This window comes from Grus americana, chromosome 8 (assembly GCF_028858705.1).
Source record: "Grus americana isolate bGruAme1 chromosome 8, bGruAme1.mat, whole genome shotgun sequence".
Taxonomy (NCBI): Eukaryota; Metazoa; Chordata; class Aves; order Gruiformes; family Gruidae; genus Grus; species Grus americana.
Genome location: NC_072859.1, coordinates 8,860,775 through 8,884,947, shown reverse-complemented (window position 1 = coordinate 8,884,947; position 24,173 = coordinate 8,860,775). Strand labels below are relative to the sequence as shown.

At 49.1% G+C, this 24,173-nt stretch overlaps 2 protein-coding genes across 12 annotated transcripts in view; one reads left to right on the top strand and one right to left on the bottom strand.

Moving 5' to 3' along the window:
- Window positions 1-13,934, bottom strand: part of PACS2 (phosphofurin acidic cluster sorting protein 2) — an 84,262-nt gene extending 70,328 nt beyond the window's left edge. For 10 of the 11 annotated variants that reach the window (XM_054833457.1, XM_054833458.1, XM_054833460.1 and 7 more), the window contains exon 1: window positions 13,746-13,934. In XM_054833457.1, the coding sequence (XP_054689432.1) occupies window positions 13,746-13,873 (128 nt within the window). In that variant the 5' untranslated portion in view covers window positions 13,874-13,934. Of the gene's footprint in view, window positions 1-12,851; window positions 12,965-13,745 lie in introns of all 11 variants that reach the window. The other variant, XM_054833466.1, reaches the window with a different exon arrangement.
- Window positions 13,935-14,130: 196 nt separating this feature from the next.
- On the top strand, window positions 14,131-22,565 carry SEC22B (SEC22 homolog B, vesicle trafficking protein). The gene is made up of 5 exons (XM_054833402.1): window positions 14,131-14,443; window positions 14,751-14,860; window positions 19,500-19,660; window positions 19,976-20,122; window positions 20,519-22,565. The coding sequence occupies exons 1-5, from the start codon at window positions 14,369-14,371 to the stop codon at window positions 20,671-20,673; spliced, it is 648 nt and encodes a 215-aa protein (XP_054689377.1). The 5' UTR covers window positions 14,131-14,368; the 3' UTR covers window positions 20,674-22,565.
- Window positions 22,566-24,173: the final 1,608 nt, after the last annotated feature.

Sequence of the window (24,173 nt, the reverse complement as noted above, 5' to 3'; positions counted from 1 at the left end):
CGGGGTAAACCTACTCATGACCCAGCTCTGGACCGCAGCCTGTACCCGAGCACCTGGGTGCAACACATTTTTTTTCATCCAGAGATCCTCTTGAATGCTAGGGCTGTACAAAGGTAGAAACACCAGGAACCAGGCTACTCGGACCCTCAGCAGAGCAATGCTGCAAAGCAAACCTAAGCATCCAAACCCAGGCAAGGCAGATGCATCTTCAAAAAGCAAGACCATCAGCATATGTGCAGGGCATCAAGAAGAGCTGAGCACTTCGCACTCAACACATGCACGGCAAGGGGCCAGGACTAGAGAGCTGGCCTTGAACGCAGGTGCAGCAGGAACATAAACAGAGCCGCTCAGCACTGCCAGGTTACGATCCTGGAACAAGAAAACAATTGAATGAACAGCAAAAGCTTATTACATACTTTTTTTAAAGACACCCAGCAAGACCTGTCATTTACGTGTCAGAAAAACAAGAGCATGCTGACCGAAGGCTGAACTGAGAAAATCCACCTCCGAAATCCCTTCTCCCTGGAAAAAGCTCTACCCGCTTGCTTTAACCAAGCACTGGCCAGGCTTCTGATCCTCAAGCACATCCCCATGGGCCAAGGGTAAGGAACCACCAGAGTTTTGTCTCAGTGAGCAGCTTTACACTTGAGCTGCTGAATGCTACATGTTGGAAGGAAAAAGTCCTCTCATCTGCTTTGGTATCTGCAATAGCTGTCTCAGATGCTCACTGGGACTGAACGTGAGCAGGCAAAGCTTATCCAAGTACCTGGAGACACTCAAAGTCTATTTGTGAAGCAAGGACAAAGCCTACATTAACGGTCTTCAACTCTATTAAGCAAAATAAAGGAGAATGCTGGCAGAAAGAAGATATGGATCCCACCAGCCTGAAACAGAAATTGGAGCACCTTAAATTCTGGCATGCTCTCAGGCGGAGCACAGGGAAGAGGCAGAAGAGCAAATAAAAGGGAATTCAGCCCCTAGCAAGCCACTAGCAACATGAAATATATATGATCCAGTTCTTGCAGTTCTCAGCTTTCCTTGCAAATTCTTCATTTTAAGGCAGTGGGTGCAACTTGATCAGGAAAGCAGCATATCATCTTTCTACCAATTAGAAAGCATGCAGATATATTTTCATGAAAGGGACGTTTTGGAACAATCCTTTTGACACTGAAAATTGCCTGTCCAAGAAGAAGAGACCACAGAGGAAGGCTGCAGGACAGCCCCAAGAAACACAGAGCAGACCCTGCAAACTGCAAATCAGCAGGTGGATGGAAGGGTGGAAAGGGCTGTGGGAGGAGAGCAGAATTAGAAGTACTAGAGATTTACGACAAGTGATGCTCTAACAATAGCTTTCTTTTAAGAAGGAAGCTCTTCCTGCTGTAGTTAATCTATTTCATCTGAATATAAATTTATACATTGGAGAAGGACTGCATACAACTCCTCGGTCAACTAAAACCTACCGGTTTAAAACTCCTACAAATTCTACCCAGTAACACAGACCATGGCAGAGGGGGAATAGTCACTCCCCCAAGCAGCTGTCGGGCTGTTCAGTGGAGCTGCTCCAGCCTTTGCATAGGCTAGAAGAGGATATAGGAAGGACTTTTTCAGCCACGTTTTCTACTTTAATAATTTCTCCCCACCCCGAGAGGTCATGCAGATGAAAACACCAATTTAACTAATGCCAGATGGGAGACAAGTTAAGCCATATGAATCTTTGCTTATTACATAATTACCTTCATTTCTTGTAGAAACATGGAAATGCTTACAGTCACTGGCTCCATATTTTGTATATAAACAAACATTTCTAGGCTGTTTATATTTTAAAGAAATTAAGCCCACATGGTTTTGACCAACTACTCCATTACCACATGGCACATTTATGAAAAGAACAAGCCTAATTTTGAAGCTATGCCAGGAGGTTGCAGAAACCAATCTCCCCCAGGAGCCCAAAATAACACTTATCAAATGTGCTCATCAATTCACAGTTATAGATTTACCAGGTAGAAACTTAAGATAGTTTGCACTCAGTGTTAAATACACCAAATTATTTTCTGCAGAACTCAAGGTCATTTAATTTACCTTCAATGAGCCCAAACACATCAGCAAAGAAAACAGCACTGAAATGTTCAAGCTCATTTTGCTACTGAACCAGAGCAGTATAGCAATGTACAGTTTCAGCACCAAATACACCAAACCACGTGCCAGAACCTCCACAGGTCACTTACATAAAATCTATGGGAAAACTTAATGCATACAGGTAAGAGCAGCACTGAGAAACTGTTGCAGATGCAGCTCTGCGAGTCACACTTTTACTATAAAGTCATTAGCAATTAAAGATCCAGTGCACGGACGCCGTGTTCTGAATGGAGCCAGCTGTATTTGTAGGTGTCCTATTAGAAATCAGGAGCACATGTTTGAATTTGCATAAGAATCGGTGTGAAAGATTCAGTTACATCCCCAACAATCTCCAGTAGCTTTGGTTACACTGTCAATTATTCAAGTTAGAAAGTGCCTGACAATCTCCTTGCAAAGAGCCTGGCTCCCAAAACCTTCTTCCCACCAGAAACCTCCCCTCAGAGTCCAAAAGAAGGAAAGACCACCTCCACTCCAACCATCTCTTCCCCTTGACCCACTCTGCAGTTCTCACAACGGCAGCCCTGAGCTGAAGAACACACACAGGACTTTGGACCACCCAGGGTTTCTAGCATGCAGCTAAAACACAAGCCTCTAAACAAGGGGCTGGACTTCTCCCACAGTCATTAAAAGTCATTTCCCCAGCCTAAAGAGAAGCTCTGCTAAATTAGGAATGTGGTGGCTACATTGGGAGCATGCAGAACCACTTATTGCTTCCACTTGATGACTTTGTAGCAGCAGTGGTAGATTAAATGGGTTACCTGCTCCATCCTTATCCCCCACTCTGCCCACACAACCATTTGGACCATCGTGCAGCAAAGCAAAGCACAGAACTGATCCAACTGAAACACGACCCACTTCCTCACCTCTGCCCCCCAAATCCTGCTCTGGTTCGCTTTACTGTGTGAACTCTCAAATACTTGCACTGGCACAAGGCAGAAGGTGCTGGCAAGCAGCAGCCTAAGCAGGTAGGTTACAAAGAGCCACCAGACACATCAGTCTCAGAGGAGCTGATGAAAGCTAGCCATAACTTCACCTGAAGAGTGTCAGGACAGTTCAGACAGCTCTCTACACATCTGAGAGAGCTCTTCAGTGGGTGAGCTACTGGAGCTTTGCTGTAAACAGGCAGAGGACTGGTAAATGTTTGTGTCTTACACCTACACTGCACAGATGGAATGGTACAAAGGTAGAGCGCCCTGATGCTGGCTCTCCACAGCCGGGAAATGGATACTACAATTGCTCTGCTGAGAATGGTAATGTCCCTGTCCCCGTTACAAACCACTGAGTTCAAACGGTTGAGGCAGCAGTGAAATCAGGACACACGTGACAAGGTGAAATAAAGACTGCACACACATCCGATGAGCTGGAAAGTTTGCAGGATTGTCTTGAGATTAGACCCCGTGTTATAGACACCTGTTTTCAGAACAGCCCCTCCAGAGGCAGTCAAATCTAGCTCTGGCACAGCCTCCAGCTGAAGTGTGCTCTCCCTGAAGAAACTCAAGACTGAGTAACCTCAAATGATCCTGCTATATTTGTAAAAATGTGCGCAAGGAGATGTCCTCCAACAGCCCTATGACTTTCATGGGCTTAGGAAAGGCAAAGCAAGTCTTGTCAAGATTCCAGTCTGAACAGGGTTAAGAGTTATGCTGCCAGACCAGCTCCCTAAAAGTCAAGAGAAAGGAACCAGCCTCTCCAGCATAGGAAATGGGGCTACTCTTTTTAAAAGAAAGACCTAGACCTACAATCCCAGAGCCAAATGCATTCAAAGAGAAGCCATGCCTCCAGCAGGTCCAACAGAACCTCACAAGCTATTCACAGACCAACATTTCAAGCTGGTACAAAGCTCCCCAGACTCTCACTTCTTCAGCTGCAGGATGCACTGCAAAAATGCTAGGTGGGCAGCAAACTCTCTGCAGTAGAAAGAAGGCTGTGCTCCTCTGCAGCTGGCCCTCAGCAGCTGCCAGAACAGCTACGAAACCCAGTGGTGCATCAGCTGGAAAAAGTCATGTACTATATGGAAAGGAAAGCTGGCTCTGAATGGCCTCAGACATCCTAATTGTGAAACTGCACTCATACATAAATTAATAGGAGACCACACTGCTGTGTGAAAGGACAGCCTTGTCTACCTCACTGTGTGTTCCCACTTCTGATCTAAGCCACCTGCCAGGTTGGTGTTTGTTTGCATGGGGGTTTTTTTTGGTTTTTTTTCCACTGAGCTAGGATAAAGCAGGTGGGCTGAGCACTGCAAATTGTTTCTCATTCCAGAAGAAGCAGTATGTCTGTGTAGGTTCCTCTCACAGTACACCCTGGTAAGCAGCTGCAAGAAAGTGAATTACACTGGCGTAAAAATCCTACAAGAGCTGTTTCATGACAACTCATTGCCAAGGTACTATCTCACCGTTTTAATGAGCGCGCCCACCAGACCAACATGCTCTGAAGGCGTAGGCACCATCAGCTCCGCACGAACAATGTGCCCCAACCTTGGCAGCTGTTCCCTCTGGCCGACGGCTGCCGGGTGCTCCCGCAGAGGATAAGCCTAGCCGGCCGCAGGAGAATGTCACCAGCTTACCACAACAGCGTGGTCACAACACAGGGCTGTGCAGCTGAGGCCCTCAGCAGAGAACTCCCCACTGCAACCCACCACAGCAGGAGCCAGGACTTGTTAGGGATCACTCACGCAGGACGCAGCAGACACGATACGTGTGGATCTTTGCCTGGTTCCCAGAAGCTGCGGTGTATCTGCATTAACCACATTCCCCAGGCAGAGATTGCCCTCTCAGCAGAAAGGGGATACAGACTTATATAGACTATATATAGACAAGGCTTCCTAAGAATCTCTCGATGGGGGTTATTCTCTGCGCTGTATCTAGATCTGGCCTAGTGCCTGTTGGGAAACACATATCAGACAAGTGCATGTGCACACTGCAGCTCCTTTTGGCCATTAACGAGAGCCCTGCGCTAGAAACCCTTGAAACACAGGCCAGAACCACATTATGAGCTCCACGGTTTTCCCATACCTCCATTTGCAGCCCTCCATGTGTTTCCCTGCAGAGGTGAAGATCCCTTTTGAAATCTCTCCCCTGCACGTGACATTTACCTACCAGCAGCGAGGAGCACCTCCAAGCCCTCACACTACAGTGGCTTTGTAGAAAAATAAAAAGAGCAGGGAAGGATTTTGGAACAATCGAGCTTAACAGAGTAAAGGGATCTGATGGAAGGAGACAGTGTCTGTCTTCAGATTTTTAACAGCAAAATAAAGTACTGTGCTGAGCAGTGAAAACACGTTTCACTTTACCCTGCACACAGGCACACACTTCATCCCCCCACTTCCTTTACAGCCTCACACCTTCAAACCTCCACCTCTCCCCAGCCCCAGCAACAGACACTTAATAAAATCCATCCTGGATCACCAGGTTTGTTCCTTTTTTTTTTCTTTTTAAAACAAAAGAAACTACCAAGGCTGAGGAGGACCTACAAGCTGTGCAGGTTTTCATTAAACACCAGTGTTCCCTCTTCCCTACTCCTTTCCACTTGCCTGCTACAAGCTCCAGGGCGCTGTCTGCCAAAAAGGTGAATGAGCAGGGGAGGGGAGTTGTTTATCTTTAGACCAAACTACTAGAGGCTGGGGAGGGGGGGGGGGGGGGGAGGTCGCACACATCTTCGAGCACTGAGGAAAAGGTGGCTAAACTACCAAACTACCATTTCCCAGCAACAGCAAAGCTATCACATTTATTTACTTCACTTTAATACAGTTCAGATGAGCCACTGCAGGAAACAGGGTGAGTTGATCAAAACCTCCCAGTGTCGGGGTGCTGTTCCTTGCCCAAATGGCACACACTGTCCTTGGGGGCATTTCCCAGCATGTCCAAACACCTGTGAGACAAACAGTTAACTCTGCAAACCAGCACAGAGGCTATGGATGAGGAGCACACTGCACACAACATCAAAGTTGATATTTTATGCTAATCTGCCTGCTTACCAGAGAACAAATGCTATTTTCCTTGACAACTCTTCTGAAATAAGATCTGAACAATCATGCAGATTTCAAACTCTTTTGAAATATCAGTAAAACAAACACTCTTACTTTCAGTGCAAAAACTCCCAAGAACAGCCACTCGGCAGTTCAGGCAGACAGCGGCTTCCACGAAGCACACAGCCTCCAGGAGTTGCACCCAAAATACAGGTGCTGCAAAGGTGCAGCAGCCACCATGCACCACCCCAAGTCACGCAAGCAACTGGCTTGCAGACCCCAGCTCTAATTTATATGCATGAGAGCCTCCACCAAGCAAACTTCACAGCATACAAGCTGCTCTGATTTTTATTTTTGCTGCACACTTTAAAAATTAGATTGCTTTCCCACTGGAGCAGGGGAGGTCCAACACTAGCATTTGAGCTCCTGATCAAAAATAGTTATTGCCCTGTAAGAAACTGCACTTGAAGCCAGACTGGCCTGCAGACTCACAGCTGCTAGATGAGAAGAAATAAGCAGGCCACCTCAGAAGTAAGGCACAGCTCATGACAAGTGACAGAGCCACGCAAAGCACTGCTGGAAAGGCTTAAATGGTTCTAGAGGAGGAAACTGTTTCCAGACTCCAGCATGCAATAAGAGAGCCCACATATCTACTTTTCCAAACACAAGGAGCTCGTCTCCTCCTCCCTTCCCCAGACTCAGGCTCACCAGGTAGATCTGCAGACCCTCTACTACAGCTGCACCGACCCAAGGACAGGGTCTACATGTGCAGTAGTCATCCACAACCCTTGTCTTTGAGGAATCTCTCCTCCAGGGCTACCCGGCTGTGGCATGCCCATCAGAGCTCTCTAGGCAATTCATTGTTTTAAACAAATGAGTGATTAGCAAGGATCCACTCTCTCCTTGTGAAGCTGGCTGCATGCCCTGCAAGCCTCCACATCACCGTACAGTACTATAATCCAATTAAACCTCACCATGAGAGGAGCTTCACGCTATCACATTCAATTAGGCAGTTAAGCCCCTTATCATCTGCACGTTAGGATCCATTCGGACTAAAACTCCCCCAGCACTGTCTGGGAGGTGGCATTCTTCAACCAAGCAAGGACACACAGATGTCACCTCTGGAGCCACAGGAGGACCATACAGGTTAGGAAATTCCTATTGCTCCCTTATAGGGAAGTAGAAACACAGGAAAAATAAAATCCAGTGATCAGTTCCTGCCCACTCACATGCTCTCTGAGGTCCCCACTCCTCCTCGTCCTCCTGCTCCCTGCCTTCCTGGGGAAATGGGGCAGTTCTGAAGGAGTGCGAGGGGCCCAGAGGAGTTTCACTCTCTTTAGTAAGTCAATGGAAAGGCGAAGGCTAATGGAGGACCTGGCAATACAGAGTCGTTTGGCAGCCAGCCACCAATTCCATAGGAAATACCCTCCCTAGAAGGTCACCATAACGGTGGCAAAATTTGGCCCAAAAGAATTAAGAAAAGCTGCCAAGATGTGACGCAAATAAAGCTAGTGAGCAGGCCAGCTTCCTGCGTGAGGCCAAAACACGAAGTGCTCTTGGAAAAAGAAAGATTAAGGGTTACAAGGAACATAATGGCCTCTTGTAACAGCTGAGTTGTTGCTTTTCTTTCCTTGGCAGAAAAGGGGGATGTTTTGTTGCTGGTTGATTAATCTATTATGCAAATCATTTCATAGCTAATTTGATACAGCCACAAGCTTGCCACAGAAATCATCTGCAGGCTCAGAGCTGATGAAAGGTGGAGCATCAACAGCTCCATTTGACAGAGCTTTTATTTCCTGGACAAGCAGCTGCAGGGCTGCAGAAGCATGGGCCAGACCGTCCGGGGAACGTGAGGGGAAGGTCCCTCGGGCACCTTCACTTGGTAGAAGGCAAGAAAAGAGGCCCTGCGAAAGAGCAGCGCTTTCCTTCCACTCCCAATGCCTTTCTGCACTGGGCATGTTCAGAAATGAAAGCCATGCGCAAGCCCATCCACAGACCTTCTGCCAGCAGCTTTGAGATTTTAAGACTTTTTCAGAACTGTTTTTGACGTGCACAAGCTTCACCTGACGTCAGCTAGAAGGCGACTCAAAATAGGTCTAACTGGAAGTTTGACACCAACAAACCACTCAGCTGCTAGACAGAAAATTTTTTTCCACTGAATACAAGAGTCCAAATTACATTCAGCAGTATCGTACAAAGTGACAAATTCAGTAACTGCTGTGATAGGATTTACATGGGGAGCACTAAGGGATCACTTGATCTTGCCTGAAGTAACGTTATTTTGGTGTTGATCTCTTCCACGAAGACTAAGGAGGAGAAATAGGATGTCCTGGCTCTGAGAATAAAGGGGTTGGCTTTGGCCACTGTGCTTTACCCCAGGCATTTCAGCTCCATTGCTCAGTCGTGGATGCTTTTCCTCATGCATCTCAAATATTCAACATCGCTTTAGCAATTTTTTTTTAAAGCCTATCCTGTGCGCTCATTTGTATTCAGTTTCCTTCAGTGGTAAAATGTTAGGCATTCCATGCTATTCAAACAAAGTCAAAACAAAGCCTCCAAACAAGCACTTCTGAAATGTACCTAGTCATCTGAGTAATTAGACATTTTCCTAGTTCCAAACGTACCGAAAATCTACAGTCGGCTCCCAGTGAATGTGCCAGCAGTTATCCTAACAAACAAGAGTTCTCTCCTAAATGTTAGCATACCAATAGATCAGGAGGTTAAGATACGTTTAAATTAACATCTCTCCCTACTTGAAATAATCAGCATTTTTAATTACGTAGCATCACCTGATCATAATTATTACTCTAGCAAGTTGTCCACCTTTCTCTGCCGATACGGCGCATAGCTGCCATTGCTCAAGCTAGGCCAGAACATGCTCTCACTGGCCAAGAGAAGTTCCCATTCCCAGCGTAGGCACGCATCCTTCGTACCACGAGGCAAAGCCTCTCCCTTCCTAGCGCATTTGCAGCAAACCCTCACGGAGATCGGCCAGCCGTGGACTTCACACAGGTCACAACCCCCTCAGCACTTGGCTGGGAGAGGGAATTAATACCATGCAGGGGTGCAAACATGCCGATTGCTTGAGTGGCTCCATGCCCCAGCGGTCCCCACTGTGTCCCTCCTGGTCACACATCCATGCTGTTACCTTTACATGCTGGCAGACCCCTCTGCAAACCACTGCAACTCATTAATCTACAGGAAGCTGACAGCAACACAGATCAGTGGAAGATGGTAGCTGGCACAGGGAGAGAAGCACATAGCCCAGGGCATGAGCAAACTGTTAGGATCCACTCAGCTGCTGTGAATCCAGAGCCTCACCCCAATCAGTTTCCATCACCCCTGGGGATGTCCGTACCAGGGCTGGTGTGCAAGTCCACGTGCTGCAAGGCCATCCCACAGCACACTGAGCAGTAACATCCCTGCCCCAGCAACCTCCTGTTCGAGTCCAGGGGATGCACATACATTCCCTTCGTGTTTCCTCACCCAGCAGGCAAGCCACAGAGGCAAATCGACATGTGAAATGCTCAGGCGGTGCGTGGTAAACAACCTCGGATCTCCAGCACCATCTGTTCCCAGGTCTGTTCCACGGGCTTCCTTCGTATCTCCAAGGGACACCAGGTCATACCTGCTCCACGTGCAGTTCGGTCTCAATACATTCAACTTCGCTTTACAGTTCAAAGCTTAGCAGGAACTTTTTCAAGTATGTGATAACTAAGGCAGTAGCCGAAAACAAAACCTATTCTGAATGGGAGCACTGACCCTCGCCTTCTCTTGCTCCAGCAGACCCCCTTCCAACAAAACTTTCCCCCTCAAGACCACTGTTCCTCTAGACAGCCTTCCCACGGTGCTGTCTCTTCACAAGGCTCCTTTCAAGATGGGACAATACCGCATCCTGCCATTCCCACCCACAGCTTCATCAAGAGATTGGAAAGAAAAAAACCCACCAAAATCCACAAAATAATTCTTTTCAGTATGAGGAAACTGTGGGGAAAAGTGTTGATTCTCTCACAGCTATGCAGCAAGAAAACCACTCTCAGTTTTTACCGGTGGTTGGGAGAACTTTACATAATGTAACCTTCCTCAAATGAAAATATTTCAATGCACAGAAGAAAGAAACAGCAGAAAAAGGTAGGCATCTCTCCCTTCTGGTATGTAGCAGTTACGCCCAGATAGTGAGACAGTTTGAGTCACATTTCTGGGATGACTAAAAGAAAGTACTTGCATTTCAGAAGCACTATGGTCAAAACTCCCAGAAGCTACGTGTGCTGAAGGAAGAAATCAGAAAATCAGTTCTGCGAACGGCAGAAGAGAAATGGACACCAGCAGAAGTGCAAAACACCACCTAAGCTTGTGTTTCACTCAGAACGCACAATTGCAGAACAACACTATGACTCTTCACTATTATTCTTCCTTAAACTTAGACACTGCCTTTTCACACAAGGAAACTCCACGGATGCACCAAGTCAGCCTTCCAGATTTTGCTGACACCTTCCCCAAGCTGAACGGGCTTCCAGTAAATCACCCGCCAAAGAAGAGTGCGTTGAAGAGCAGTGCTTTGGAGATCTTCCTCCCACAGTCCAGTTCTCAGCCACCATCTGGGAAGCATACACCACATCCGCATCAGGCCCTCCACCTCAACACCCACCCACACAATTTAGGGCAATGCAGGCGCAGCCCGCTCCAGGCGCTGCTTCCACCCAGCCCCTCCTGCTCCAGCTTACTGAAGGAGAAACAGATTAGAAATGGGGTAAGATTTACTGTACCTAAAACAAAAGGGAAGGAAGCAACACTCCCTCCCCAAACACATGTCCCTCTCCCATGAATCCTCTGACTTTCTGCCAAGTTCAAGTCTCTTCTCAACTAGGAAGGCCTGTCCTGTCAACAGAAACCCAGAGGGGAACTTGTAACTGCTGGAAATCTCAGAAGAAACCAAGGCAGTTCCACAGTACTTGACCACACACCAAAGCCCGCTCTCCTCCACATCCTCCTTTAATGTCCCAACAGATGGCCGCTTGAACAACAAGCTCATTTTAAACACTGTTTCCCCTGCAGAACAGTTTTCATCCCAGTCTCTCGTTTTAACACAAAGAATTTTAAATGCCATTGTGCCACAGGAAAAACCATTACAATATGAACTTAAAATACAGAGGCAGTAGTATAAGTTCAAGGTTTTCAAACTCCTGCCTTCTCTGACAGAGAGGTTTGTTGCAAAGCCTATAATGAAATGCAAAGCATGGACCTGATGTAGCATCACAAGACACGATGTTAAATGATTAGAAACAGCAGAATTGAGCATCCAGGCCCTGCACTCCTGCTGCTGCTGCTACAGAATTCAGTGTTTGCCCAGCACATGCAGCATAGCACACATCTCCCTGTGCAATCAGACCAACATCACTGCAGAAGCTGCAACCTCAGCTGCTCCTGACTTCAATTCAGATTAACAAAAAACACTTGGCACCCACAGCTACAACTGCAGACTTGCCATACGTTGTACCCTGTGCACAGCCCTTACACACTTGCCCAGCCCACGTGGGGCAGTCCACATCCCGGGGAGCTGTGGAAAGACCTGCTCATTCAGTCAGCAGTGGCAGATGCGGCAGCTGGACGTCCGCTTACCCCCCAGGCTCTAGGAGAGAAAGGGCACCCAGGAACAGCAAGGAAAGGTGATGGCAACAACAGGGCTGAAACCAGAGGGACCCACTGCTACACACAAACTCCCTCATCCAAAAGCTATGGTCGTAGAAGGTCCCAACTGCCCCAGTTCTCCCACTGATGCTCCAGGGCATGCAATCTGAGCCCCTGCTTCACAGCTTGCTTCAGTGAATCCAAAATCTCCCCCTCAAGCCCCAGCTCTACCCCACCTGCCCAGATACCTGCATGTCCTTTGCATCACCCAGATTCCTCCAGGCACTGCAAACAGCTGCCTGCAATCTGCTGCCCACCCACCCAACCCAATTCAAGCACCTAGGACCCACCCTAAATGCCAAATCCTGTGCAGATGCACCCCTATGCCCCACCACATCAAGGCAGGGCCAGTGTCCTTACACTGCATTTTCTGGTCATCTACAGATTTGCAAACAAGCAAGCTATGTTGTGAGCTTGTTTTCAGATCTGCAAGTATCAGCATAAATGATAATGCAGAACTAAAAGTCCTTGACAGCGACAGACAATTGCTTTTTTATTTCAGTTTAACAGGCACCGTTAGGAGCTGGATGAGATGGAAACCCAACCGCTGCTTTCCTGTAGTAGAGGGTGCAATGGAGAGAACAGTTTTCAAAACTGCATTACAAGAGGGCCTCCATGTCCTCTGTACACCACCAGGGTCGATGCAAACTGCACTGGAATCCAGTGCAAAAATCAGAAGTGCCACAAACTGCACCTCCAGCTCCTCCCATACTGGCAACTCCTTCCACAGCAGAGGGACTCCTTGAAGAGAGGCACATTCCCCTTGGAGCTAGTCCCCTTCCAAGACCTCCCGCTGCAGAGAAGAAAGGCTAAACAAGACACAAGTGGAGAAACTTGCTGCCCAAGAGATACTCCAAGGCGCTGTAAGCACAGATAAACTGTTATAAACCAAGATCATCTGCAATTGCAGGACTTGGGGTTTTTTTTCTACCCCATGCTATCTTCCTACCCACAATGTCAAAGCACTACGACTGTGGGTAATGTTCAAGCTAAGATAGTTACTAGTCCCACAAACAAGCCACTAGCCCTGCAAGACAGGGGCACTGCCATCAAGTCCAACCTGCTATCTGGATGGCGCAGAAGACAGAGGGATTTGGGGGGTTTGTAAAGCTTGCGAAGCTTTACATTCCTGCGAGGTCAGCCCGATGACTCTGTTCCTTTTTCGCTCGCTTGCTGCGTCCCCATTAAAAAAAAAAGAGAAAGAGGACCGTTTCAAAGATTCATCTTCAGCGCGTTTAAATCCTCAAAGGCGTTCTGTTAAAGCCAGACACGAAAAGCGCAAATTTTACAAAAACTAAAAGGGATCCCTCCCATGCGGGCTAAAAAAAGCACAGGCAGGGATCACATCTGTGTGTTTACACACATGCACCAGAGGCGGGGAAAGATTCGAGACGGGGAGCGGGTGAAAAACCAACAGAAGAAAAACTGATGCCCACCCCGAAGCAACTGACCCGGGGCATTTACCAGGCAAAGGCCCCGTTAAACAGGACACCCCACATGGGACGGGGGGGCACAGGGAGCACAACCCGGTGTGAGAAGGAGCCAGACACCCCAAATCCTGCCACCAATGCATACCCCACACCAGGTTTTTTTGTGGGGGGCACTCAAACACATGAGGGGGGTGTAGGGTGACCCCCCCTCACAGACCTGGTGCAGGGGGCAGCACCCCCCTTTTTACGGTCGGGGAGAGTCCTTGGATCTCCCCACCCACCCCAAAATCCACTGAAGCATTGAACGGGTAAGGGGACCCCCGCCCATCGCTATGGTAACGCTGAGGGGCGGGACACCCCAAAGTGGAGAGAAGGGACCCTAAAATTGAGGGAAGGACCGCAAAGCTGAGGGGAAAGGGGGGTTGAGGGAGCAGCCCCCGGGGCCTTCGCGGGTCGGAGGCCCGCGCCCAGCCCCGAGGCCCCGGGGGCTGCCCGCTTGAGGGGAAGGGTCCGCCCGCCGTTACCTGGGGACGCAGCTAGGGCTGGAACCATCGATCTCCCAGGTAGCGAAGAGGTTCATAGGCACGGGCCGCCCCAGGGCCCCGGTACCGCCCGGGAAGCTGAGGCGGCTCCGTTCCGCCGCCGCCGCCATGGCTGCCGGCCTGGCGCGCGCCCACCGGGCCGCCGCCGCCGCCGCCTGCACCGCTGCCCCGCCCCGGCGGGGGGGTGTGTCACGTGCAGAGGGGCGGGGCCGATAAGGCGGGGCTAAATCACTGTAGGGGCTCGATAGGGGCGGAGCCATGTTATAGGGAGTGGCATTGGGGCGGGGCTAAAGTTTGAGGGGCGTGGTTTTGTGGCTGGGAGGTGCTCCAGCGCAGGGGGCGTGTCTCCGCTGAGGGGGCGTGGCCAGGAAGGGGTTGTAGCTGTGCCCGGTTATGCTGCGCTTCTTCCTCCCCCCCCGCCGCGGCCCCTTAGTGGTGGGGTCGTATTGCCGCCCGGGCGGTTTCCTGGTGCGCGGCCGGAAGTGCCCGTGCTGCTGACGGCAGTGGGACCGGATGTTGCCGTGGCAGTTTCCGGCCAGCTCCGTGGCAGGGGCAGGCGGCGGGTGAGGGGCTGAGCGGCGGGCAGGCCGCAGCGGGTTGCGGAGATGGTGCTGCTCACGATGATCGCCCGCGTGGCGGACGGGCTCCCGCTGGCCGCCTCCATGCAGGAGGACGAGCAGGTGGGGCCGCGCATGGGCGGGGCGCGGGTGGGGGGTGCGGCCCGGTGTGTCGGTGAGGAGCGGGCGGGGGGCGGTCCAGCCGGGCCCCTGCACCCCTTTTCACAAGCCGGGCGGCTCTTGCACACGAGCATTTCCCGCCCGGTGGTCGTGGGTGGGAGGCGGAGAGTGGCGTTTGTGGTGTTGGGCTGCTCCTCCTCTTCACCGGGCTGAGCCTGGGGGCCCCCCGAGCCCCCCTGCCCGCCTGCTTGCGGGCGGGTGGTGTTTCTCCCGTAGCAGCCGCCCTCAACAGCCTGTTCTCCCTCCTCAGTCAGGCCGCGATCTGCAGCAGTACCAGAGCCAAGCGAAGCAGCTCTTTCGCAAGCTGAACGAGCAGTCCCCCACGAGATGTACTCTCGAAGCAGGAGCCATGGCTTTCCAGTAAGTATCTGTCGGCGTGCTGGGAGAACAGGTTTCTGCTGCCCTGGGCCACGGGGAGGATTTGTTAGAAACTGGGCTGCCTGAGAGAGGGGAGTTACCTATTTGTCCTGCTAGCTGAAGTGTAACAGCCACTCTAAGGGGGGAGCGTGTGAGTTGTTACTCTTGGCGCTGCTATCTGACACTTGTTTTTCAGCCAGGTCCATAGCTCTACCTTTGCTGAAGACCGTGTAGGTTCTGTTCCCTTTAAGGTTTTTCTGTTTGTTTGCACCCTCTAAGATACTTTCAGTGCGTCTTTTGTACCCTCTGTGTCTTTTTTAAAAAGAGATGCCTTTGGTAAAGAGTCTGGCAGTACAACTGAGCTCCTCTTGCACAAAATTTTCCTCTCCGTGATTCCCATGAGTGTGTACCTTTTCACATATTAGTGTCTTGTGTAGAAGCATATGGTGCATCTCTTTTTTATTATTATTATTTCTTTAGTATCTGACAAACTTTTTTCTCTCCTCTTGTAGATTCAATATTTTTGTTGCCAAATGTTTTGGGTGTGTTTAATTAATTTCCTAAACCATTTGGAAACTCTCAACTTAAAAGTGCTTTTGGCTTTCTCCAGTAGCACACTAACAAGGGAACTTGAATATAAAATAGTGCAAACTTACAGAGAGTGCAGACCAGACACCCTAACTCCCTAATCAATAGCAAGGGAACCAGAAAGACAAGTAAACGGAGGAAGAAGTGACAGTCAGTGAAAGGCAGAAGAGCAAGCTTATGCTTGAGAAAAGGAAATGCTTCCTTACATGATACGTAATTACCTAGCAGAATAACATTTGAGAACTTAATCAAGCCCAAGATCTTGTGAAGAATCAGGATTATGCTGTTAGCAGAAATAATTGTGTTAGATGCCCTGAGATCAGGTTCCACGTGAGATCACTGAGGCAGAGTTCTGCAGTTTTGCCAGTGATGTGCCAAGATTTCCTGTGCTTGGCACCACTTCTGCCACGCTGCCAGCAGCGGGATCCCTCTTGATGCCCCAGCCCTGGTGACTGGCTGGGTGTTTACGGCTGGGTGGGTGGGAGATGGCTTTTGAATGCAGAGCAAGGTTGGTTTTAGGTCTGTGCTTCTATAATAAGGGTCCTTTAGCAAATCTCCTGCCCTGTCCCTTTCTTAGAGGTTCATTGACATGAAGAGACAGGAACAGGAGTTTTTTTGGAAAGGTTATCTTTGGCAGAAGCCATGAGGTTTGAGGGCAACTTTTCTTGTGTTTGGCTTACATATGATAACTGTGACAAGACTTTTTTTTTTTAATCTTTTTTCCTCTTGGTTTCTGGTTGCCTTTGATAGGGAGTTACAGTGGTCAGAGGATGGCCCTGATTGAAATAGTCTGGCTATCCCTATCTCCTGTCAGGATTGGGTGGTGTTGCCAGAGTTAACTGCAAAGTGCTGCACTGCATTGCCACCTTTCTAGAAGTTAGAACTTTCTAGAATTTAAAAACTCCGGTTTTAAATGTTTCCATGGCACTGCAGGGGTGTAACTCTGACAGTGAAGCCTTGGGGAAGAGTCTGTGTAGATCCTAGTAAATCCCTTCTCGTGTGGCTTCCATGATGCAAGCAGGGCGATGTCTGGGAAGGCTGAGCCACTTGCAATGCCAAGGAAATGGAAGCCTCTTAACGGTGGCTGTAATGTCACCAGTTCTGACAAAGCAAGAAGGCTTGGGCAAGCTCTTGTTTTGACAGCTGTTAACGAAGAAATGGCCAGGGTACCTGGCTGGCAGGTGAGTGAGAAAAGGAGCGTTTCTCCTCCTCTGTTGAGTTAGTCCCCAGACAAGTTCCACAGGGATTGACAGCTGCTACTGCAAAGCACTCAACTGCTGCCTCTTTTAAGGTGGGGCATTAAGGCAGGACCTATATAAAAAGAATACTTTCAGATCAGAAAACATCCTGTGATAACAGTACAGGAAGGAGAAGAAATGAGGGAGTTTGAGATTTAGTCTAAAATAATGCTGACCAATGGCCATGCTGTTCCTTAATGCAGCACTTTTTTTTTTTTCTGCCAAATCAGAGCTCTGACTGCTGAGGGCAGCACAAACCTGCACAGAGCATTTTGTGGTGCGAGAGTTACAAGTGTGGCTAAGGATATTGCTGAACTTGCTGAGGTGATGTTGGACATTTTTAGCTTGATCAATTAAGAGAAGAGCCAAATCTTGCTGAAATGTGAAGCTTAAATTATGACCGCTGACGTGATTTCTGTCAAATGTAATGTTTAGACTTTGGCTCCAAAAGCTGTGTCACCCTTTCAGCTACAGCACTCGGTGTACACGGCTGTGCAGGTGCAGAAACACTGATGGAGTCTGCTGTGCTGTCAGTCAGTAGTTGACCTTTGGCTGGTGAATGGCTGAAGTGGCTCTTACCTGTCATGTTGAAAACAACCCTTGGTCTTTGCCAGTGTTACCAGGATAAAGCTTTTCTCTCTCAAAATGATCCAAGATAATTATAAAAAAAAACCCTACTGGCTACACTCAGTGTGCAGAAATCCAGAGTGCTGTGCTGGAGATCAGAGGCACACACGAAGTGTAAAACTGCAAAGCCCAGCTGTACAGGAATTCTGCTTTGATGCTGAGCTGAGGTTGACAAAATTGGCTGCGGGACAGAATGAGGTGTGCTTGCTGTCTGGGGTGCTGACAGATCAACTTTAAATCCATCACAAATCTAATATCACAACAGGGGGAAAAGTGAGTGGGAAATACAGCTGAAGAGCTCTGGGCAGGATCAGCTGCTTGGGCCAGACCTCTCTCATCTTGAGTTCCCTGCTCTGGCTCTCAGGCAGTACTGTCAGAATTCCTATCTGACACGAGTTTTCCTTATTTCAAAAGATTATTTTCAAGTCTTACTGTTCATGACAGTGGCTAAATCAAGCTGTGGGGTGATGATTTGTAGCAACTCCAAGCTGTCAAGCAGGTCTCCAAGGGTAAGGGAAGAAGAGAGGCATGATGTACTGTAGGATTAATCTTAGGCACTGATGCAGCCCAAGCTGAGGGATGTAAAAAGGAATAAAAGCACAGGCTCATGGGGACACGCTTGTGGGGTGGATTATAGTAACTGGAGTTTCTTGCTTCTGGTTGGGGTGAATCTGGTGTTATTTGAAGACCAGTAGGATTTGCACACAGGCCATGTGGAGGCAGGAGAAATGGATGCTCCTGAGCCCGGAAACACAGCGAGGATCGTTAAATCAAAGGACTTGGACCTGTTGGGATATCTGGAAAAATAGTGGGGAGGGAGAGGAAGTTGTTTTGTAAGCCTGATGGCGCTATTAACAAAATTTTAAGCTACTTATTTAACTACTGTGCCCTCGTGAGTGGGTCAGTTCTTTAATACACTGTTAATCTTTATGCTAACTAGTCGGCTACATAATGGCATTATGCAGAAAGTCAAAGGAAGGTAACATAAAAGTAGCGTTTAAATTCCACCCTGGATAATATACATAAACATTCAAAAGTGTATGCAGGGCTATCTACCATGTCCACTCCCTTGGTTTTGGTGGAAATATTGTTGCCTTTATTTTTTCTATTGGCTAAATGAGGAAGAAAATGTAGTTGGGAATGTGCAGTAGCAGACAGTTGTAGGGAAGCCTGAGTAATCTAAATAATCTCAAGGTTGGTCCTGTCTTATCCCTTATTTCAGTAGGCTTTTTAGCTGAATTGTAATGAAAGGTCCCTGTTCTCAGTGCTGATGGAGGCACTGGAGCTCACACCGAAACAAGGTCAGCACTAAGCCTCTGTGAACAAATACAGATTAGATGCAATGGGGATGGGGTGACAGGAGGAGGAGAAGAGGACCTCCCCGCGCGTTCAGCTGCAGAACAAACCAAACAGCATTGCACAGCAAGAGCAGCTCCTGTTTCAACGTATGTTTGGAGTTCCTAACATTGCAGCTGAAGAGCTGGTAGCACAGTCATACTTCCCCATGGCAAACCTGTAAGGGAAGTCACCAGAACCCATCTAGCAACAGTATTTTTCCCTAGCTGCTTTTGAGGTCATGCATGTGGATAGCAACACCCCACCAACAGGCTGGTGTTGGAGAGGAAGGGGATACCCAGCCCTCCAAAACAGAAAGCGGGAGCTGGCAGTCACTGGGTGGCTTTTTAGCATGCCGAGACCAAATTCTTGTGCGTGTCCTAGTCTCAGGGCAGAGCTTCCCGTTTGTGGGCCTTGGGTACTTGGCTGTGCCTCGTTGTCTTGGAGCTGTGTTGGTCATCTTTCCCTCTACTCTGCTGCTTGTGCTCCCCTCCTCCTGGCTGCAGGAGGGAGAGAGGGAGGGTATCCTCCTTTTTTTACTCCAAAATTATAACTCTCTTGTTGCTGGTATTTTGTTAAGCTTAATGATACTCACACTTTTGTTCCAGTGAAGTCAAAATTCAGGGCTGTTGGTACAGGTATAGGGTCTGAGGCTACAAGAAAATTTATTTGAGGTAAAGGAAAAAAAATAGACCATTACTTTGTAGAAAGGTTTATACCTGATCCATACATGGCAAACTGGAAGTCGCTGTCCCCAGCTCTCATTGCCTCATAGGAATAAAGGTGTGCGGGGTGGTGTTTGATAGGATAGATTCAAAATTGATTGATTAATGCTCTGTCTGCTGTTCTTCTAGCTACATCATTGAGAAAGGAGTGTGTTACCTGGTCCTGTGTGAAGCTGCATTCCCCAAGAAACTGGCCTTCGCGTATCTGGAAGACTTGCATTCGGAGTTTGATGAGCAGCATGGCAAGAAGGTGCCGACGGTCTCCAGGCCCTATTCCTTCATTGAATTTGGTGAGGTCCCTCTCCTTTCTAGTTGGGAAACTTCTTGCTTGGCGGGGAGCAGCCGCTGCCACAGGATCCTCTCCAGCTTGGCCTATGGAATTGACAGTTCAGCCTCTTCTTGACACTAGAGAAATGGGTGTTTTGAGCAAGAGAAGTGGTAGGGAAGTGGTAAATGTCTTTTGATTCATATTTCCTGCTGTAAGGCTCTTGGCCTCGCTCCAGTGCGTATTTGCTGCTGGCTGTCTCAGCAACGTTCCCGCTCCTTCAGCAGCCTGGCCGCCTGCATTAGGTGAGATTCCCTCTGATAGCCCCATCTTGTTCCAGATACCTACATCCAGAAAACCAAGAAGCTCTACATTGATAGCCGGGCAAGGAGGAACTTGGGCTCCATCAACACAGAGCTGCAAGATGTGCAGAGAATTATGGTGGCCAACATTGAGGAAGTCTTACAGCGAGGAGAGGCCCTTTCAGGTACAGGGAATGGCGGATAATCGGCATGTGGTTCCTTGTCCCCTTGATCAGCTGGGTGAGTGGAGCATACTGGAGGGAGGGAAAGGCTTGCTCATCCCTGAGCCTCCCAAGAAAAGCAGCGGACTCAGTGGGTGTTTCAGTTGGATCGGTTGCATCCTGAAGCACCTGGCAGGTATTGGTGCCTCTTTTGGATGAGATCAGTGTCTCACCAGCTTGGGTGGCTCTCATCCCAGCAGGACAAGTACTAGAGCACTGCAGATAGGCACAGAGCATGATGCCATGTGAAACTACTGTGCTTCCAGCTGCTCTGGAGAAACTTGTACCATTAATGGAACATTTGGGGAACGTTTGTTTGGGTCGATCTTGATTAACTTCTCTTCCCTTTCCCTTTAACAGCTCTTGATTCCAAGGCCAACAACTTGTCCAGTTTGTCCAAGAAGTACCGTCAGGATGCGAAATATCTGAACATGCGTTCCACTTACGCCAAACTTGCGGCCGTAGCTGTGTTTTTTATCATGTTGATCGTTTACGTGAGATTCTGGTGGCTGTGAGCTGGCTGCAGTCGCGGAAGAGGGAAAGCCGGTAGCCTGGCAGGTGTATGTGTGCAGGACACTGTTCACGGGGGATGTGCATTAGAATCCACACAGGATCATCACCTTTACGGGAGTGTCCTGAAATTGTTAGGTGACACTTGACTACTACATCTCTTAGTGAAGCCTAACAATAGGTGTAAAGGCTTGTTGACTACAGGCTTTTCCTCTGAGGCAGTTTGCACTAGGGTACTGCAGGGTTTGGCCTCCCATGGTTCTGCCCCCCTCCCAGGGGTACGCTCTGGGAACAGTCAATCAGTGCGGTTTAGCGTAATCATATTGTACGTCCTCCTGTTGAGTAGCTCTAGTGGGAACTGGACTCTAATGAACATTCCTTGTGTTGGCAATGTTTGCTTTTTTTAGAATCTGGGTCTGCAGTTATTCTTTTTTTTTCTAAAGATAAGACTCCCCTGTTTGAAGGCAAATACTGCACTGTACATAAAATAGCTTTCACCTCTGTCAGAATAGTTATTGTTGAGTTTTCTGTGTGTTTGACATCTTGGCTTGTTACACTTTAAATTGCTTTAGGAAGAAATGGATGTTAAATTATGCCTTAAAATACATTCTGTCTAGTACCCGGAGGGACAATGAAAGGCTTCTATATTGCTGATTCCCACAAAATTAAACTACAGGTTTGTAAGCGTCCACTTTCTCTCTCCTGACAGCTGTGTATGACTGTGTGTTTCCGTGTGAACAGGGTGTGTAATTCAAGTGCTATTGGAGCGGGCACAGTGCAAACTATGTCAGCATTCTCTGTTTTTCCCTTCTATCTGCAGATTCACTACATTTACTACATTATTTCCTTCCTTTTTATAACTGTGCTTTCCTTCCAAAATGTGTCAAAACTGCTAGCATTTCATCTCTGGGATGCTTGTTTTCTTTCTCCCTTTCTCCCTCTTTCCCTCACCCAAAACAACCAAAAAAACCAAAACTCTGAATGTTGTCGTGAAGAAAAGGCAATGTTTCCTTAAAGAACATTTTACATGAGGGATTCAGAAGGATAACTTAAAAACAGTGGAATCCTTTGGAAACACCACCTTTTTTCCCTGTGGTCACCCTCTCCCTACCTCACTTGGGAAGTTGAAACTGTAGGTGAAGAAAAACTCATTATGGGGCAGTAGTATATAGCTGCTTCTTTCTTGTGGGCCAATCTGTATATTTCCAGTGTAATGTGATTTTTTTTAAAAAAAAAAAATTTTTTTTGGTCTGCCTGTGCTAAAAATAACATTTTACCAGTCAGCTTTTCTTTTTATTTAAAAAAGAGGAAAAAAACCCTACAGCTCAGGCATTCTTCTGCACTCAAGTGTCTGCCACTTGGTAGGAAGCAGGCAGTGTCACAGAAGGAAGTTTCAGGACTCTGCAGCACCTTTTACAAGCACATAATCTTGTGTAGTTCTGGAAGTATAAACTGTGACCTGGAAGTGTTTCCTGCCGCTGGGTAGGAAATGAAGAGCTGTTGTCCTGTCTGGGAACACGCCCTAGCTTGGCACCATGTTGGACTGGCAGGGAAGCACTTAGCACTTGTCCCCCAATAAACCTAGCAAATCTGATCCACTATGTAGTCTAAAATCATCTGGTTTCCGCATGATGCCTCCAAGTGTTATGTTGTAGATTGCTTTATTGTTATCATTATTTTTAATCCTTTTTAAGTGGTGTCCCTAACAGGTGAATGTCCCGGTGATGTAGGTCTGTGTAATGTAGGTGCTGAAAGGTGAGCAGATGCCGACCGTATGTGGATTCTTGCGATTGAGGGGAGTGATGTTTCTGCAGCGAAGGGCAGCTCGGTGAGCAGCTGCCTACTGCAGCCCCGGTGTCAGCAGTGAAATAAATGCTTCTGAAAAATCCCCTCTGCAGCGTGGAGTTTCCTGTGTCTTGTTTCTGTGATCTCAGAGGATGCTTTCTTTTCCTTCCAGGGGCAAACGAGGGTAAAGGCCCCATAGCTGAAGCCACCTGGGATAAGGGCTCCTTTTTGGAGGCAGAACCAGTTGAAAAAATATGATCTTGGCTGTTTCCTGACAGAGAGACTATACGCAACTCCCTCCCTGAGTTAAAAATAGCCCCTTTTCCTCCCTCGCACGGGGCAGAGGTGCTGCTGATGCTCTGTGCGAGGGAGGTGCGGTCTGGGGGTTGTTTTGCTGGGGACTGTCCACACCTGAGTGGCCAGGCGTGAGGTTAGTCACTCCCATCCTGCTGCCAGCTGCTTGGGGCAGAGGAGAGGGGAAGCCATGGCTGGTTTCTCTATGTGTTAACTGATGGCTTGCTTGAGGTGGGCTGGGTGAGCACCCCTGGGCTTGGGGACTGGCTCCCTGCCGTGGTGGGTGCAGCCCTGCTGGGTGTGGGTGACCGTAGCGGTTGGGTTGCTCAGCAGCTCACTCCAGAGTCAGGGTGCTGTGCGCTTGGTGCTGGGAGAGGCCCTGGAGCTACTGCCTGCAGATGGCAGTGCCTGCACGGAGCTGGTGCATGGCACAGAGCCGTGCCCAGTGCTGGGGAGGCGGAGGGGACTCTTCCTGAGGGCACCCCTAGCTCGTTGCAACGTCCTGGCCTCTCTGAAGACCTGGAGCCTTGCTGGGCCTGGGCTGTGTCCCAATGAACCTGGGGGTCTGCCTGCAAGGGCTTCTGGACCAGGCTGTGCTGCCTGCCCTTGTCCCGTCATGCAGCTGGGATGCTGCGACTGAGCTGGACGGTGACACTTCCCAACAGGGCGCTTGCCCAAGCCACCTCCCACCCAACACCCATCTCACTCCTGTTTCTGAGCAGCCCCCCTGCCTCCAGAGGCTCTGAGCTGCCTTTGCCCGCTCGGTTCCCCTGCCAGGCGTTGTCCCCCCTGCCCCGTTCCTGTGCCTGGTCCCCTCAACCTGGCAGAGGCCGAGAGTTTCTGTCCCATGCTGGGCGCATGTAGAGCAGAGGGGGAAGTGGAACCTGGGAGCAAAGCGAAGTCCCGGCACCTGCAGTCCTGGAGGGTGAGGGGGGCAGAGACAGGTTCTCCTTGGCCCCACAGCATGCCCCTTGCTGCTGGAAAACCCTTGGCACGGGGTATGGGCAGAGAGCAGCAGGGTGCAAAAGACGAGGGGATGGGGTGAGGTGCCCTGGGAGCTGCTCTGCTCATCACGTGAGCACAGAGATGACGATCCTCATCACAAGAGTGATCTTTCAGAAAAGCTGGTGGTTTTGGCTGCGCTTGCTGCTGCCACTGCTCAAGTCAGGTCTGGGCACCCCTGGGTGTCCCTGTGTTCATGGGACCGGGCGTGCTGTTGGGGACGGTGCCTGCTGGAGGGACCCTGCATGGCCGTGCCCACCCCGGCTCATCACAGGGCTGCGCTGGGTGGCTTGTGCTGCTGGGCATGCTGGTGCTGGGTGGCAGGGTATTTTTCTCCGTCTGAAAAGTGAAGCAGTGAGAGCAGAGTGGCAGAGCTGGTCCTGGATGATGCCAAACCTGCCGTGGGTGGGGCACGGCACTGCAG